Source organism: Taudactylus pleione, unplaced genomic scaffold (genome assembly GCF_031769625.1).
Source record: "Taudactylus pleione unplaced genomic scaffold, aTauple2 ptg000261l, whole genome shotgun sequence".
NCBI lineage: Eukaryota > Metazoa > Chordata > Amphibia > Anura > Myobatrachidae > Taudactylus > Taudactylus pleione.
This window is the reverse complement of record NW_028284663.1, coordinates 2,734,181-2,750,985: the sequence shown is the minus strand read 5'-3', so window position 1 is coordinate 2,750,985 and position 16,805 is coordinate 2,734,181. Positions and strand designations below refer to the sequence as shown.

General features: G+C 46.8%; 1 protein-coding gene across 2 annotated transcripts in view; it reads right to left on the bottom strand.

Moving 5' to 3' along the window:
- CENPF (centromere protein F) overlaps nucleotides 1–16,805 on the bottom strand; it is a 96,873-nt gene that overhangs the window by 24,277 nt on the left and 55,791 nt on the right. For both annotated transcript variants that reach the window (XM_088481052.1, XM_088481053.1), the window contains exons 12-14: nucleotides 14,213–16,434; nucleotides 11,327–13,561; nucleotides 3,565–3,717 (exon numbers count right to left, since the gene is read on the bottom strand). In XM_088481052.1, the coding sequence (XP_088337178.1) occupies nucleotides 3,565–3,717; nucleotides 11,327–13,561; nucleotides 14,213–16,434 (4,610 nt within the window). The remainder of the gene's footprint in view (nucleotides 1–3,564; nucleotides 3,718–11,326; nucleotides 13,562–14,212; nucleotides 16,435–16,805) is intronic.

The window sequence follows — 16,805 nt, the reverse complement described above, 5'->3', positions numbered from 1 at the left end:
TCCCCGTGTTGTCGTCTCATTGTCTGTATAAGGTGCATATATAACAATAGTAAGAGAGAAGCACAGAGACACTTACACTGCTCTCCTCGTGTTATCCTCTCATTGTCTGTATAAGGTGTATATATAACAATAGTAAGAGAGAAGCACAGAGACACTTACACTGCTCTCCTCGTGTTATCCTCTCATTGTCTGTATAAGGTGTATATATAACAATAGTAAGAGAGGAGCACAGAGACACTTACACTGCTCTCCTCGTGTTATCCTCTCATTGTCTGTATAAGGTGTATATATAACAATAGTAAGAGAGGAGCACAGAGACACTTACACTGCTCTCCTCGTGTTATCCTCTCATTGTCTGTATAAGGTGTATATATAACAATAGTAAGAGAGGAGCACAGAGACACTTACACTGCTCTCCTCGTGTTATCCTCTCATTGTCTGTATAAGGTGTATATATAACAATAGTAAGAGAGAAGCACAGAGACACTTACACTGCTCTCCTCGTGTTATCCTCTCATTGTCTGTATAAGGTGTATATATAACAATAGTAAGAGAGGAGCACAGAGACACTTACACTGCTCTCCTCGTGTTATCCTCTCATTGTCTGTATAAGGTGTATATATAACAATAGTAAGAGAGGAGCACAGAGACACTTACACTGCTCTCCTCGTGTTATCTTCTCATTGTCTGTATAAGGTGTATATATAACAATAGTAAGAGAGAAGCACAGAGACACTTACACTGCTCTCCTCGTGTTATCCTCTCATTGTCTGTATAAGGTGTATATATAACAATAGTAAGAGAGGAGCACAGAGACACTTACACTGCTCTCCCCGTGTTATCCTCTCATTGTCTGTATAAGGTGTATATATAACAATAGTAAGAGAGGAGCACAGAGACACTTACACTGCTCTCCTCGTGTTATCCTCTCATTGTCTGTATAAGGTGTATATATAACAATAGTAAGAGAGAAGCACAGAGACACTTACACTGCTCTCCTCGTGTTATCCTCTCATTGTCTGTATAAGGTGTATATATAACAATAGTAAGAGAGAAGCACAGAGACACTTACACTGCTCTCCTCGTGTTATCCTCTCATTGTCTGTATAAGGTGTATATATAACAATAGTAAGAGAGAAGCACAGAGACACTTACACTGCTCTCCTCGTGTTATCCTCTCATTGTCTGTATAAGGTGTATATATAACAATAGTAAGAGAGGAGCACAGAGACACTTACACTGCTCTCCTCGTGTTGTCGTCTCATTGTCTGTATAAGGTGTATATATAACAATAGTAAGAGAGGAGCACAGAGACACTTACACTGCTCTCCCCGTGTTATCCTCTCATTGTCTGTATAAGGTGTATATATAACAATAGTAAGAGAGAAGCACAGAGACACTTACACTGCTCTCCTCGTGTTATCCTCTCATTGTCTGTATAAGGTGTATATATAACAATAGTAAGAGAGGAGCACAGAGACACTTACACTGCTCTCCCCGTGTTATCCTCTCATTGTCTGTATAAGGTGTATATATAACAATAGTAAGAGAGAAGCACAGAGACACTTACACTGCTCTCCTCGTGTTATCCTCTCATTGTCTGTATAAGGTGTATATATAACAATAGTAAGAGAGGAGCACAGAGACACTTACACTGCTCTCCTCGTGTTATCCTCTCATTGTCTGTATAAGGTGTATATATAACAATAGTAAGAGAGGAGCACAGAGACACTTACACTGCTCTCCTCGTGTTATCCTCTCATTGTCTGTATAAGGTGTATATATAACAATAGTAAGAGAGGAGCACAGAGACACTTACACTGCTCTCCTCGTGTTATCCTCTCATTGTCTGTATAAGGTGTATATATAACAATAGTAAGAGAGGAGCACAGAGACACTTACACTGCTCTCCTCGTGTTATCCTCTCATTGTCTGTATAAGGTGTATATATAACAATAGTAAGAGAGAAGCACAGAGACACTTACACTGCTCTCCTCGTGTTATCCTCTCATTGTCTGTATAATGTGTATATATAACAATAGTAAGAGAGGAGCACAGAGACACTTACACTGCTCTCCTCGTGTTATCCTCTCATTGTCTGTATAAGGTGTATATATAACAATAGTAAGAGAGGAGCACAGAGACACTTACACTGCTCTCCTCGTGTTATCCTCTCATTGTCTGTATAAGGTGTATATATAACAATAGTAAGAGAGGAGCACAGAGACACTTACACTGCTCTCCTCGTGTTATCCTCTCATTGTCTGTATAAGGTGTATATATAACAATAGTAAGAGAGGAGCACAGAGTCACTTACACTGCTCTCCTCGTGTTATCCTCTCATTGTCTGTATAAGGTGTATATATAACAATAGTAAGAGAGGAGCACAGAGACACTTACACTGCTCTCCTCGTGTTATCCTCTCATTGTCTGTATAAGGTGTATATATAACAATAGTAAGAGAGAGGAGCACAGAGACACTTACACTGCTCTCCTCGTCTTATCCTCTCATTGTCTGTATAAGGTGTATATATAACAATAGTAAGAGAGGAGCACAGAGACACTTACACTGCTCTCCTCGTGTTATCCTCTCATTGTCTGTATAAGGTGTATATATAACAATAGTAAGAGAGGAGCACAGAGACACTTACACTGCTCTCCTCGTGTTATCCTCTCATTGTCTGTATAAGGTGTATATATAACAATAGTAAGAGAGGAGCACAGAGACACTTACACCGCTCTCCCCGTGTTATCCTCTCATTGTCTGTATAAGGTGTATATATAACAATAGTAAGAGAGAAGCACAGAGACACTTACACCGCTCTCCTCGTGTTATCCTCTCATTGTCTGTATAATGTGTATATATAACAATAGTAAGAGAGGAGCACAGAGACACTTACACTGCTCTCCTCGTGTTATCCTCTCATTGTCTGTATAAGGTGTATATATAACAATAGTAAGAGAGGAGCACAGAGACACTTACACTGCTCTCCTCGTGTTATCCTCTCATTGTCTGTATAAGGTGTATATATAACAATAGTAAGAGAGGAGCACAGAGACACTTACACTGCTCTCCTCGTGTTATCCTCTCATTGTCTGTATAAGGTGTATATATAACAATAGTAAGAGAGAAGCACAGAGACACTTACACTGCTCTCCTCGTGTTATCCTCTCATTGTCTGTATAAGGTGTATATATAACAATAGTAAGAGAGGAGCACAGAGACACTTACACTGCTCTCCTCGTGTTATCCTCTCATTGTCTGTATAAGGTGTATATATAACAATAGTAAGAGAGGAGCACAGAGACACTTACACTGCTCTCCTCGTGTTATCCTCTCATTGTCTGTATAAGGTGTATATATAACAATAGTAAGAGAGGAGCACAGAGACACTTACACTGCTCTCCTCCTGTTATCCTCTCATTGTCTGTATAAGGTGTATATATAACAATAGTAAGAGAGGAGCACAGAGACACTTACACTGCTCTCCTCGTGTTATCCTCTCATCATCTGTATAAGGTGTATATATAACAATAGTAAGAGAGAAGCACAGAGACACTTACACTGCTCTCCTCGTGTTGTCGTCTCATCGTCTGTATTTCTACATCCAAACGTTTCCGTTCACTGCAGTTCTGCTCTTCAGTAGCTTTCATCTGTACGTCGGCGTCCTGCAGTCTGCTCTGCCAGCTAGAACAGTTTCCTTCCAGCTCAGTCACCTGAATTACAGCAGAGGGAAAGAGAAAACATTTGCTGCTGGTGGGTTACGTACATGCAAAGGACTGTGAGTAAAGTCTCCAGCACATGGACAATTATTGGGCAGCTCACCAAGCCTGGGCTACAATGTACTGAGGATCCCCGGCAATTACATTCCTATCCTAATCTACACTCATGAATGTAGGTCACACGTAATTACTGCAGCCATTACGGCTTTGTCGTTCCTAGCTGCAATGATGCTACAGGGGTGCAAAGGCATTTGTCTGTCTGTACAACGTATCTTCACATTATACATTCTCATTCCCGGTATTAGGCCAAATGGTGGTCCTCGTCAGGATTTCAAACCACCTAAAATGGGACTGGGAATCTGATTAACAGCAGGGAAAGGAATTGTCAAAGCTGGATAACCCCGTTCTAAAGATTATGAGTGGTATTCAAAATGGGTGTTTTTTGCGTTAATATCGCACTGTTTATCGTTTTTGCGTTAATATCACTTGTTTTAGTTTTACACCGTATTCAATATCAAAAACTTATCGCAGTTTTGAAAAGTCTTTGATAAAAATCGGTGATAACTTTTCACCATTGTATAGGTGTCGAAAAAAAGTGCAGAATTGGGGTTTAGGGGTGCAGGCTTAAAAAAAATAGCCTGCACCCCTGAGATTGACATTTAAAAAAGAACTGTGTCAAAAAAAGTTTTTAAAAAAAATAGGGACACCCCAAAAAATTAATTTAAAATTGGGGTGCAAAAAAAAATAAAAAAAAAAAATGGGAAAAAATTGTTAAACAATAGGGAAGTAGGTTCAGGGCTATTCTGCAAGTATGCGGCACGTGTTTTCTAGAATAGATTATTAGCGGCAGGTGTTTTCTAGAATAGATAAAAAGCGGCAGGTGTTTTCTAGAATAGATTATTAGCGGCAGGTGCACAAATGCAGAATTTTTAAAAACTTACTTTAGGGACGCCAAAAAAACAAGAGATATGGTAAGAACTTACCTTTGTTATCTCTGTTTCTACGAAGTCCATAGGGTCCACAGGGTTGACCCTGGGGTATAGCTGGATCTGGATCCACGGGCACCATACAGTTAAAGCTTTCACTGCTCCCAGGATGCACTTGGGTCCGTCCTCCTCTATACCCCGCCCCCGAGCCACAGGCACCTCAGTTGGTAAGCAGCCAAGGCCGGAGGAGGAGACTAAACAGAGAGAAGGAAGACTGGAACACACAAGAAACCATACTCACAGAAATGGGAGACGGAAAACCGGTGACCAGCCACACAGCCCATTTGAAGCCAGGTGCGTCAGGGCGGGCGCCCTGTGGACTCTATGGACTTCGTAGAAACAGAGATAACAAAGGTAAGTTCTTACCATATCTCTTGTTTTCTACTTCAGGGTCCATAGGGGGTCCACAGGGTTGACCTTGGGGATGTCCCAAAGGAGTTCAACTAAGGGCGGGGACGCTCCTGAGCAGAAAGGAGAATCCTGCGCCCGAAGGAGGCATCCTGAGAGGCAATGGTGTCAAGCGCATAAAACCTCAAAAATGTCTGAATGGAAGACCAAGTGGCTGCCTTGCACAGCTAAACAGCGGAGGCACCACGTCTAGCAGCCCAAGAAGGACCCACAGACCGAGTGGAATGAGCCTTAACAGAGGCCGGAACAGGTAAACGTTCCTGTATATAAGCCTCCCTAATAACAGAACAAAGCCAACGGGCTAACGTTTGTTTGTTGGCAGGCCAACCCCTCTTATGAAAACCAAAGAGGACAAACAAGGAATCGGACTTTCTAACCGAAGCAGTCCGATCAACATAAATTCGTAGAGCACGGACAACGTCCAATGAAGCCTCACCAGCTGAAAGATCAGGTGACTGAAAAGCTGGCACCACCAGTTCCTGATTAATGTGGAACTTAGAGACATCTTTAGGCAAAAACTCAGGACGAGTGCGAAGCACTGCTCTGTCCTGGTGAAAAATTAAAAAGGGGGGACTACAGGAAAGCGCCCCCAACTCAGATACCCTCCTGGCCGAAGCAATTGCCAGGAGAAACACAGTTTTTAGTGTTAACCACTTGAGGTCAATAGACTCAAGAGGTTCAAAAGGAGGTCCCTGCCGGACCCGAAGAACCACCGCCAAGTCCCATGGAGCCACAGGAGGCACAAAGGGAGGTTGAATCCGAAGCACACCTTGGAAAAAGGTGTGAACATCAGGCAAGGTAGCGATCAGTCGTTGGAACCAAACCGACAGAGCCGACACATGAACCTTCAGGGAAGCAAGACGTAAGCCCAGATCAAGACCGGACTGTAGAAATGCCAAAATCCTAGAAACCCTGAACACCTGAGGATCAAAGTTTCTGGACTCACACCACTGAAAGTAAGTGTGCCACACCCTGTGGTAAATCCGTGCCGAAGCAGGCCTACGCGCCCTCAGCATGGTACCGATGACAGAGGTAGAAAAACCCCGGGACCTTAAGACGGCTGTCTCAAGAGCCACGCCGTCAAAGACAGCCGACCCAGATCCGGGTAAAGGCAGGGCCCCTGAGACAGCAGGTCCCGACGCTGAGGCAGAAGGAACGGGGCGTCTACGGACAAGCTCCTGAGATCGGAGTACCAAGGACGCCTGGGCCACCAGCAGAAACGTGCCCCCGTCCTGTTTGATTTTTCTGAGCACCTGAGACAGCAGGGAGATCGGAGGGAACAGGTACGCTAGGTGAAACGTCCATTTCACAGACAGCGCGTCCACTAGGCTTGCGCCTGCGTCTCTGGTCCTTGAGCCGTACACGGGCAACTTGCAGTTGTGACGGGAGGCCATCAGGTCCAACTCCGGCAGTCCCCATTTGTCCACGAGAAGTTGAAACACCTCTGGGTGAAGCGACCATTCCCCGGGATGCACGTCGTGACGGCTGAGGAAGTCCGCCTCCCAATTGAGGACTCCCGGGATGAAGACTGCAGAGATCGCCGGAAGGTGGCACTCCGCCCAAGCCAGGATCTGAGACACCTCCGACATCGCAGCTCGACTGCGAGTCCCTCCCTGGTGTTTTATGTATGCCACTGTGGTGGCGTTGTCCGATTGCACCTGAACGGCTCTTCCGTGAAGAATGGTGCCTGATGACAGTAGAGCACGGTACACTGCCCGCAGCTCTAGAACGTTTATGGGCAGGATGGCTTCCTCCGCCGACCAACGGCCCTGAAGAGACAACGAGCCTGTCACTGCCCCCCAACCCCGGAGACTGGCATCTGTCGTGAGCAGAACCCAGTCCGGGATCCAAAAGGGGCGGCCCTGGATGAGATGACTGAAGCCGCCACGCCAGAGACCGGCGCACTTCCGGGGACAACACCAGCATCTGGGATCGGATCCGGTGAGGTAGCCCGTTCCATTCCAATAAAATCTGCCCCTGCAGGGGCCTGGAATGGAACTGGGCAAATTCCACCATGTCGAATGCCGACACCATGGACCCCAGGACTCTCATTGTCGAAAAAAACGAAACCCTGCCACTGCTCAGGCAACTGTGTATCCTCAGTTGTAGGGAGGACACCTTTTCCGGAGTCAAGAAAATCCTTTGTTGACAAGAATCCAGAAGTGCTCCCAGATGGACCATCCGTTGAGATGGAACCAGAGAGGACTTCTTCCAATTTATCAACCACCCGTGAGCTTGAAGACAAGCAATGGTCAGGTGGAGATGTCGAAGAAGCACCTCCGGGGAGCTCGCCAGCAGCAGAAGATCGTCCAGGTACGGCAACAGTCGTATACCCTGACCCCGAAGGTGGGCAGGCATAATTGCCATCACCTTGGTGAACACCCTCGGAGCCGTGGAAAGGCCGAAAGGCAACGCCCGAAATTGGTAGTGATGGTTCAGGATAGCAAACCTCAGATACCGCTGATGTGCCGGAGCTATGGGCACATGGAGATAGGCGTCCTGGATATCGAGGGAGACCATATAATCCCCGGGTTCCATCGCCAGAATGATGGAACGTAACGTTTCCATCCTGAACCTGGGAACTCTGAGGTATCTGTTCAGAGACTTCAAATTCAGGATAGGGCGATGAGAACCATTGGGTTTCTGCACCAGAAACAGAGTAGAATAGTACCCCGTCCCGCGCTGAGACTGCGGAACGGGAACAATGACCCCTGCTTGTAGCAAGGATTCTATAGCTACCTGAATCTGGCCAGCTTTGGTCTTGTCCAGAGAAGGACTCGTGCAGAAAAACTGGTGGGGCGGCCTGAACCGAAAAGACAGGGCGTACCCCTGAGAGACTACTTCTCGAACCCAGGCATCCGTGGTGGTATTGTGCCAACACTGGGCGAATTGGAGAAGTCGGCCTCCCACTCTGGGGTCCCCCAGAGAGAGGCCCGTCCCATCAGGCAGCAGGCTTATCCTCCTGCTTGGAAGAAGGGCGCCGAGCACTCCATGCCTGCTTTTTGGGCTTGGGTGTGGCCTTGGTCGCCGAATGTCTCAGGAAGGACTGGCCCTTGGCCTTACCCTGAACCCGAAAGGACCGAAAGGCAGAGCTCCTCACTTTAGCCGGCGCAGAGGCCGAAGGGAGGAAAGCCGACTTGGACTTAGCCAAAGTATCCACAATCTTGTCCAAATCCGGACCAAATAGTAAATCACCATTAAAAGGCAAGGCCTCCAGACCCTTTTTTGAATCTGCATCAGCCCTCTAGGACCTCAGCCACAGGGAGCGCCGAGCAGACACCGCTGCAGCCGACACCCTAGAAGTGAGCAGGCTGGCATCCAAAGCCACTTCCCCGATATAGGAAGCTGCATCCCGCATCTGTCCCACTAACGCTCTCTGGAAATCCGAAGCCTAATCAGGAAAAGTATCCTCCAAGGCACTTCAATGGCCCAGGCCTCAATGGCTTTAGCCACCCAGGAGATAGCCATGGACGGACGAGCCACCGCCCCGGAAAGAGAATAAATGGACTTTAAACAAGTCTCCACCTTCCTGTCCGTGGGATCCTTCAAAGAGGAGATAGACGGCAATGGCAGCGTCGCGCTTTTGATCAAGCGGGTAACGTGGGAATCCACCGCCGGCGGAGTCTCCCATTTCCTGCAATGAGCTTCAGGAAAAGGATAGTTCGCCGCCAACCTCTTCTGTGGATGGAACCTCTTACTGGGTAATTGCCAGGCCGCCGCCATATGATCCGTTAATTGATCAGACAGGGGGAACACAGTTGAAGTCACCTTGGCCTTCTTAAAATTAGGAAACTTCGACCTAGGAGCCGGCGCATCATCCACAACATGTAGGATAGCCCGCACCGCCCTAACTAAGGCTGGAACATTAATGGAGGACGGCTTCCACCTCCTGCCCCATGGCATCAGAGTCAGAGTCCTCATGGATTTCTCCATCATCTGAGGACACTTCCGAGTCCGACAACTGCGCAGCTAGTGAACTCACAACCAGACGTTTAGACGCCCTTGGTGGCACATCACTTTGCAACATCGACTGAAACGCTGAGAATGAAGCCGCCAGACTCTGTACGGAGCTGGAGAGAACATCCACCCAAGGCGGAGGAGCCGTCGGAGCAAAACTCTGCAAAGGCACTACAGACTGACGCGTCACTGGGGGAGACTGCACATACACAGGCAGTCCCGAGTAAGGACCCACAGTCTGGGCCCCGGGGGGAGACTGCAATATCTGCGGAATACCCGGGGAATGGGGGATGGTGGCCTGGTGTAACGCCCTAGAAGGGACTGACGGGACCGATAACCAGTCCGCAATAGACGCCAGCACCTGTGAAAACATCGCCCAAGGAGGGTCCTGTGACACAGGGGGGTTGGAAGGGCCCGGTACCAGCAGGCACCGCCCGCACAGACCATCCTGAGATAAGTCCTCCCCATCAACTCCAGCAGCACAGCGTCTGCAGCACAGGAGCCACAGAGCGCTCAGTCTCCTCATCAGACATGATACCGTAAATACACAAGAAATACGTATCACCAGAGGAATTACGGTTTTAACACCCGCACACTCACCAGTATGCGACACAACAGCCCAGATATGGTACTGTGTAGCACACAACAGTATGTGACTGACCCCACAAATACGTGTTTTATATAAGTGAGGGTATCAGAAAAACGCCCTTCACCCACACACCTGTCGGGCCGTAGGAGAAGGAAAGGGATAGTTATAAGCTGACAGTAAGGAGAATAAGTCACAGACAGGCAGCACTAGCAATAGTCACATACAATGCAGAAAAGTTAGTACTCACTGCACCTTCCGCTACAATCAACCGCCCAGATTCAGTGTCTGGGAGGGCTATAGCGCTGTGTACACTGTCCTTTAGCAGGGGAGATGTACACAGGGGGACCGGTCCACTTGATACCGCCTGGGAGTCTGCGATGCCTGCCAGTAAAGATGGCCGCCGGAGACCTAAGAGGAGGAGTGGCCGAGAGATAAGAGCAGCTCAGCGACGCCAGACTGCTAGTTGAAAGGCACGCTGAGCTGAGAGGAGGAGCCGCTAGACAGGGAAGGCTGCCTCCCCTGGCTAGCAATTAACCCCCGGGTTGCCGGTCCCGCTACCAGCCTGTTACCCTGGTGGTCTAGCGGACACGCTCACCTGATCCCCGTCGCGTCCGGCAGCAGGCAAGGGAGTCCCCAGAGCCCGGCTAGTACAGGATCTGGGGTCCCGCCGCGATCCCCAGAGCTGTACTGGCGTCGCGGCGCCAGCGGGGAGAAGGAGCGGCAGCGTGGACGTCCAAAAGGACAGTCTGATGCTGCCGCTCTAGAAGTGTAAAAAAAGTAGAAAAAAATTAAAAATTTCTCTTTTAAAATAAAGCTATGGGGCTGCTCCTGCAGCCCCACTGCGACAGGGTGACCCGACTCCGGCCGGGCACCAACTAAAACTGAGGTGCCTGTGGCTCGGGGGCGGGGTATAGAGGAGGACGGACCCAAGTGCATCCTGGGAGCAGTGAAAGCTTTAACTACGTGGTGCCCGTGGATGTAGATCCAGCTATACCCCAAGGTCAACCCTGTGGACCCCCTATGGACCCTGAAGTAGAATTGCTAGTACCCATTTTCATGTACCCCAAATTTGATGGGACCACTTAAAAAAACGAAAAAAAATAACCTAAGTGCTCTTCTGAATCACTTCTTCAATGTCGGGAAAGAAGCACCTGCTGCGGCTATTAAAATCCCCGACTTTCAATTAAAGGCTAAAACGGGGGTACCCATAGTGATCCCCCATGTTTTTACAACTTTAGGGGGGTCTTACAATTATTTTAAGGAAAAATTTGTAACTTTAGGCAAATCCAACTTCGGAGTTTCCCGTTTTCGTTAATTTTATATTGAATACGGGGATAAGCGGGAGCGCGCACCAGACTTAACGCAGAAAAAAAACTCTGATATGAAACGTTAACTTCGGCAGTGAAGTTAACGTTTCATATTGAATACCCCTCTGAGTCTTATAAGACAGGGGTGTGCAATAATTGCAGCACGTGGTTGGATGGGAGCAACCTCTGTTCAACCAGTGCGATGTTCACGTGAGGCTTACATGGGAGTTCTGATGGTTGCAGGCCAATAAGGTAGAGTGGCATTAAAGTCCTTTGGGCGAGGTCTTACTATAGGGCAAGTAGGTAAGTAGATTAAACATGGCCAGGACCTAAGGTGGTGACTTATTCATAATTACCTGCTCCACAAGAGCTTGTCTTCCAAATTTTGCAGATTCAAGTTGTGCTTCCAGATCACTGCAAGATGCTTCCAGGCCAGTAACTACAGCCTGCAGAGAGTCCTTCCCGGCTGACAGTGTCCGCACCCTGGCTTCCAGTTCTTCCACTGCTGTCTGTAGACTCTTCTTCTCATTTATCAAAGTCTCTCGTTCAGCCTCAGATAAGGACAGTCCTGCAGAGTAGGTCATCTCCCGCTCATCGGCTTCCTTACACTGGCTCTCACATGCCGCAAGTTGCTGAGTCCTTTCAGACAGTTGAACTTTGCATTCTTCTAGTTCCAAAGCCAGCCTCTCAACAGACATCTTGAGATCATCGTTGACCGCCTTGGCCTCCTCCAACTGTGCTTTATGTTGCTCTATTCTAGTGGTCATGTCTGCATGTTCAGCTGTGGCAGCTTCATACCGGTGGTCGGAAAGGGCTTTCTGCACATGTAACTCTTCCAGCCGTGTGTGAAGTAGCGCATGTTGCTCCTCTGAATTATCTCTAAACAGAGAGTGCTCAACTTCTCTGCTCTCCAGAGTATTGGTAACGCTTACAATTGTGGCTTCTAGGTCGGCTATCTTCTCCTGGCTGCTTAGATGCTCTTTTTCCAGATCCCCGAGCTTCCTCTTTATACAGTTCAGTTCAATTTCCAAAGTCTCCTTTTGTGAACTCAGGCTCTCCGCTTCCTCCTTGGCGGCCTCAGTCTGCAGGATGGCGTTCTCCAAATTCTCCTCGGTCATGAGCAATTCTCGTTCCAAAGTTTCTACTCTATCGTTGATCCTGTCAAATCTCCTCTCACTCTCTTTCAGCTTTTCCACAGCACGGCGCTGCTTCCTTTCATCGGACTCAATCTTAACCTTAAGCTTCTCGATACCCGTACGCATGAGAGCGACCTCTTCCTGAGCGGAGCTCAGCCTGCTGGCCAGTCCATGCTTTTCAAACTGGCAGCATTCCAGCGCACGCGACAGTTTGCCGTTTTCCCCTTGGGCTGCACTCAGCCGAGCCTGAAGAGCGTCCTGCTCGCTGCGCAGAAAGTTCTTTTCCTCTTGTATGTGCTGCACCAGACTCTGCAGCTCTTTGTGCTGCGTCCTTTCATTCTCCTGCGAGCGAGCCATTTCATCATGTTCTGCAATTAGCTGTTCAGCGGTTGATTTTGCAGCCTGAAGCTCCTCTTTCAATGTCCGTATATCCGCTTCCAGTATCTTTATTAGTTCTTTAGAGCCTAATTTACTGGATTCCAGCTCTGCCTCCCTTTCCTTCAGCTTCTTATACGTTTGTTCCAGATCTTCCTTTTCCTCTAGTAAAGTCTCCAGTTCCTGGTTTATCTGAGATTTCTGAGCTAGAATGGCATTAAGGTGCTCTTGCAAATCATTGAGAGAGTTCAATGTGTCTTTACTCTCCTCCTGTAAGCGCTGGCACTGGGCGTGAAGGGCATCCAGATCCGCTTCCAGAGACAAGGCATGAGCCTCAATATTTGCTTTTTCAGACTGGATCCTTCTCAGCTCGCTTTCTGCTTGAAGATAGTTTTCTTTCCATTCTTTGCTAGAGATTTCTAAACTTTCCCGCACACCAGACAACTCAGACATCTGCGCTTTCACCATCTCCATGGTATTCAATGTATTCTGAAGCTCTTTCTCAAGGTCAGCAATTCTGCTTGCGGAGTGCAGTTTCTCATTACAGATCAACTTCATTTTTGTTAGCAATTCCAATCTTTCAGTTTGCAGCTCCTCGGACTTGCTTCCAAGTTCCCGGTTTTCTCTCTCTTTGCCGGTAAGCTCAGCCCTCTGCTTCTCAATTTGTGTAGATAGGCCTTTGACTTCCAGCAGCAAAGTTTGATTAATCTGCTCTTTTTCATGAATAACTTGAAGGAGTTTCCGATTTTCATTAAGCGTCTCGGGAGACTTGAGCGGGAGAAACTCCGAGACAACTTGAGCCTCCAAGTTATCTACGTGGAACTCAGAGTTACTGTCCTTTCTCCTCTTCTTCTCCCTAGATGAATTTTCATTATTTCCTGTGTGATCGAGAACATTCCCATGACTGATCATTTCCACGTTCTCCACATCTACGGTTTCTCCTGCATTGGCCTCCTCTGGACTTTGCCGACCATGTTTTAGATATTCAGAGCTTCGCAATTCAGCATTACCCAGGGAGAGACTGCTCATGGGCAAGAACGTGCAGATGCTCAAGTCAGACGGATCCGACCTTGTGGTTAACTAAAACACAAAAATAAATCTCTCAGTGTACAATCAATTCAGACCCCAACCTAAATATAAAAAGGACAGTGTGTTCTGTCAAATATTTTTTTTTTTTTAATAAATGTTACTTATAAAGTGAATAAGCCCTTTTTTTGTCTGATGACAGCGTACATTGTTCTTTCTATTCTAAGAGGTCAAACCAATAAGGTGCGAATTGGCTTGCGCGAGCCGTTTTCAAGGCAAACTCGCACTAAGTGCAGTTGCAATCCAATTAAAACTCATTCTTTCCAAAAGAAAAATCAAAGTTTTGCACTAACTTCTACAAAAAGGTTTTCACTTCACCTGCTGGCGTAACAATTACTCACTAGTCTGACACTGTTTTTCCTCCCCTCTCCCATGATCCTTCACCATCTATGCGAGTTCTGCGGTCAAGCTAATGCCAGGCGTCCCTTTACCATACCATGGCTTGAGCCCTGGCCCAGTGACAAGGGAAGGAAACCATTGAAATATAGTGAGTGATATGAGGTCATTGGCGCAATGCCGGACAAAAAAAAAGTTTAGTAAAAGTTCAAAGCGCTTGTATCACTGTGCTCAGACATGAGATTACCCGTTCACTCTGTAGGAAGAGCCCAACAAAATCAGTATTCAAGTAACTTCCCCCACACTTACATCATCACTGTCAAACGACAGCAGCGAGCGTGCACTTAAGTTGAGAACTTGCAGTTCGAGCCTGGCAGCGTCCAGCTCACGTGATAAACAGTCCGTTTGCGCCATCTCGGCTGCCAGCCTGGTCTCCATTTCCAACGCCTGATCCTTTAGTTTCTGTTGCCACGCTGAGTGCTCGGCCAAGTGCTGCTTTTGTAGGTTACTCAGTTCCATTTGGTAACACGTTAGCAAGTCTTTTAAGTCACAAGCGTTTTCATTTTCCATCCCAGAAAACAAAACTCGCTGCTGAGGAGACTGCCTGAGAAGAGCGTCAATGAGCTCAGCGGTAATCGATCTTCTGTTTCCCGGCGTTTCACGCTTTATTCCGGCACTATTCTCCATTGAAGGCGATAGCGCGGTCGATTGTTGGGACGGCAGCTGGCCGAGATCTGAGAAGACCGGCAGCGTCCTTGTACTGTCTCCATCAGATGCTAATGTCAGCTGATCCAGATTGATTAACAGAGTCTCATTTTCACAACGATTTTGTGGTTCTGTTAACTGAAATGGAGAAACCCCTTCAGTCACATCAACAAGAAGGTTACTGTAATTTACTGAGTGTTCATCACAATCCTCCATCATTAAGATTTGATCTATACTACGTGGAATGGTCTTGTTTTTTTCTTTTGCACTTTCAGGTGTTTGTGTCATCAAATTTCTATTGTTATTGCTTTCGGCATGATCAGATTCCCTTTGAAGATTATTGAAAAGCTTGTTGAGATTTTCTGCAGGATTTTCATTATCCTCATGATCCGGATTCAGCTTCTCAAACTTAGCCTGGGTATTTTTTATAGAAGTTTCCTCATCCTTCAGACAAACCCTTAAATCCTCGATGATTTTATTCAGAGAGAGTTCATTGTTCTGGAGCTTCTCTACAAGTGCAGACAGTTCTTTATTGACCGCGAGCAAACGATTATTCTCTTCCTGGGTTCTGCAGAGATTTTCTTTCCATTCAGCCAACTCCGGTTTTATACTGTCATTTTCCTTCGTAATTTCAGCGCTGCACACGTCTACCGGACCACCTTCCTCCATGTTGGTTAAAACATCGGAAATGGTCGCCTCTTGATTCATTAAGTCAGCGTTTGCCTTGCGCAATTGCATTTCCTCATATTTCAGCAAATTGCTGAATTGGTCGACTGTCTTTGGTTCCGCAGTCAGCTGTTCAAGATCTCGTTGCATGGAGGCAATTAGCGCAGTCAGCGTTTTCCTCTCTGTAGACCAGGATTCCCGCAGCAGACTAAGCTCTTGTAGCTTCTCATTACATTCTTGGTTACTCCAATGAGAAGATTGAACGTCCGCATTACAAAGTCGCAGTTTTTCAGATAACAGGCTGATTTCTTCATCTTTTTCCTTGATGGCGGAAACGAGAGAATCCACATTTTGTTTGGATGAAATGTTGTCTTGGAAACTTTCAAACTGGCTTCTAGACTCCGAGGCAAATCGCTCCTGCATCTCCTCCACCTCTAGCAGTTTCTTCTGGATGTCCGTCTGGCTTTCCAGGAGTTTTTCATTTTGGCTTTTTAATTCACCGTTTAGTTTTTTCAGCTGCTCTAACTCACTCTCTAGATGCAACATCTGGTCTGAAGAGGCGTTTGATGCCTCTGCCTCACGTTGCGCCTCCAGTTCGGATATTTTCTTCATCAGGTCTCCCATTTCCTTTCGGGATTTCTGGCCGTCTGATTCTAGCTGATGTTGAAGGCTGGCGCAGGTCACTTTCTGAATATCCAAGTCAGCCGTGTTCACGTGACTTTGGTCTTGCAGGGCTTTGATCTGGGTGTGTAAATCTTTCTTCTCTTGGTCCAGTACGTTTATTTGGTCACTACGCATCTGGATTACAGACTCCAAGTCCTTGACTTTTGCGCACTTTTCTTCTCTCTGGCTGGAAAGTTGATCAGTAACGTCTTTGTGTTCTCTTTTTAGTGAACTATTTGTGCTAGCCAGGTCTTTGCATTCTCTCTCTTTGCTGTCAAGTTGGTTCTTCAGAGCCTGCGATTCTTCTGTCACTTTAGCTAGCGCAGTCTTGGCTTCCTCAATGTCGTGCTCGCGCTTCTTCAGCAAGTCTTGAGCGAAGTCTCTCTCCTTTTCCAGTTTAGTTATTGCCTCATTGAGATGCTGCACACTTGCAGAGCCTGGTCCTTGCAGCTTCTGCAGAGCGCTTTTCAGTTCTGCCTCCAGGCTGTTATTTTTGTCTATAGAATGAAATAAATGAAATCTTAATCCTTTTGGAGAAGCAGAAATATAAAATATCAAAAGAGCTGCAAGCAATATTATAATGTAAAGACACTTTTACAATAACATAACATTTTAAAAGGCTTCGTAATACAGCGTTAGAATTAGATTTAGTGCCGAAATAAAATACCTGTCCTGCACTCTACCCATTACGTCTCAGAACTGCCTAGGAGAGTCTTAGCGATTGGCTTGTATGCTCCCAAGTAACAGGAATGCTCAAGACAGACTGCAGGTTGGTAGATGCAGACGTACGCTCTTAGTTTGTGATGTCACATCTAGCATAACTGACATGATAGGCATCGTCATTTCAGCTTTTTGTCATGCATCAGAT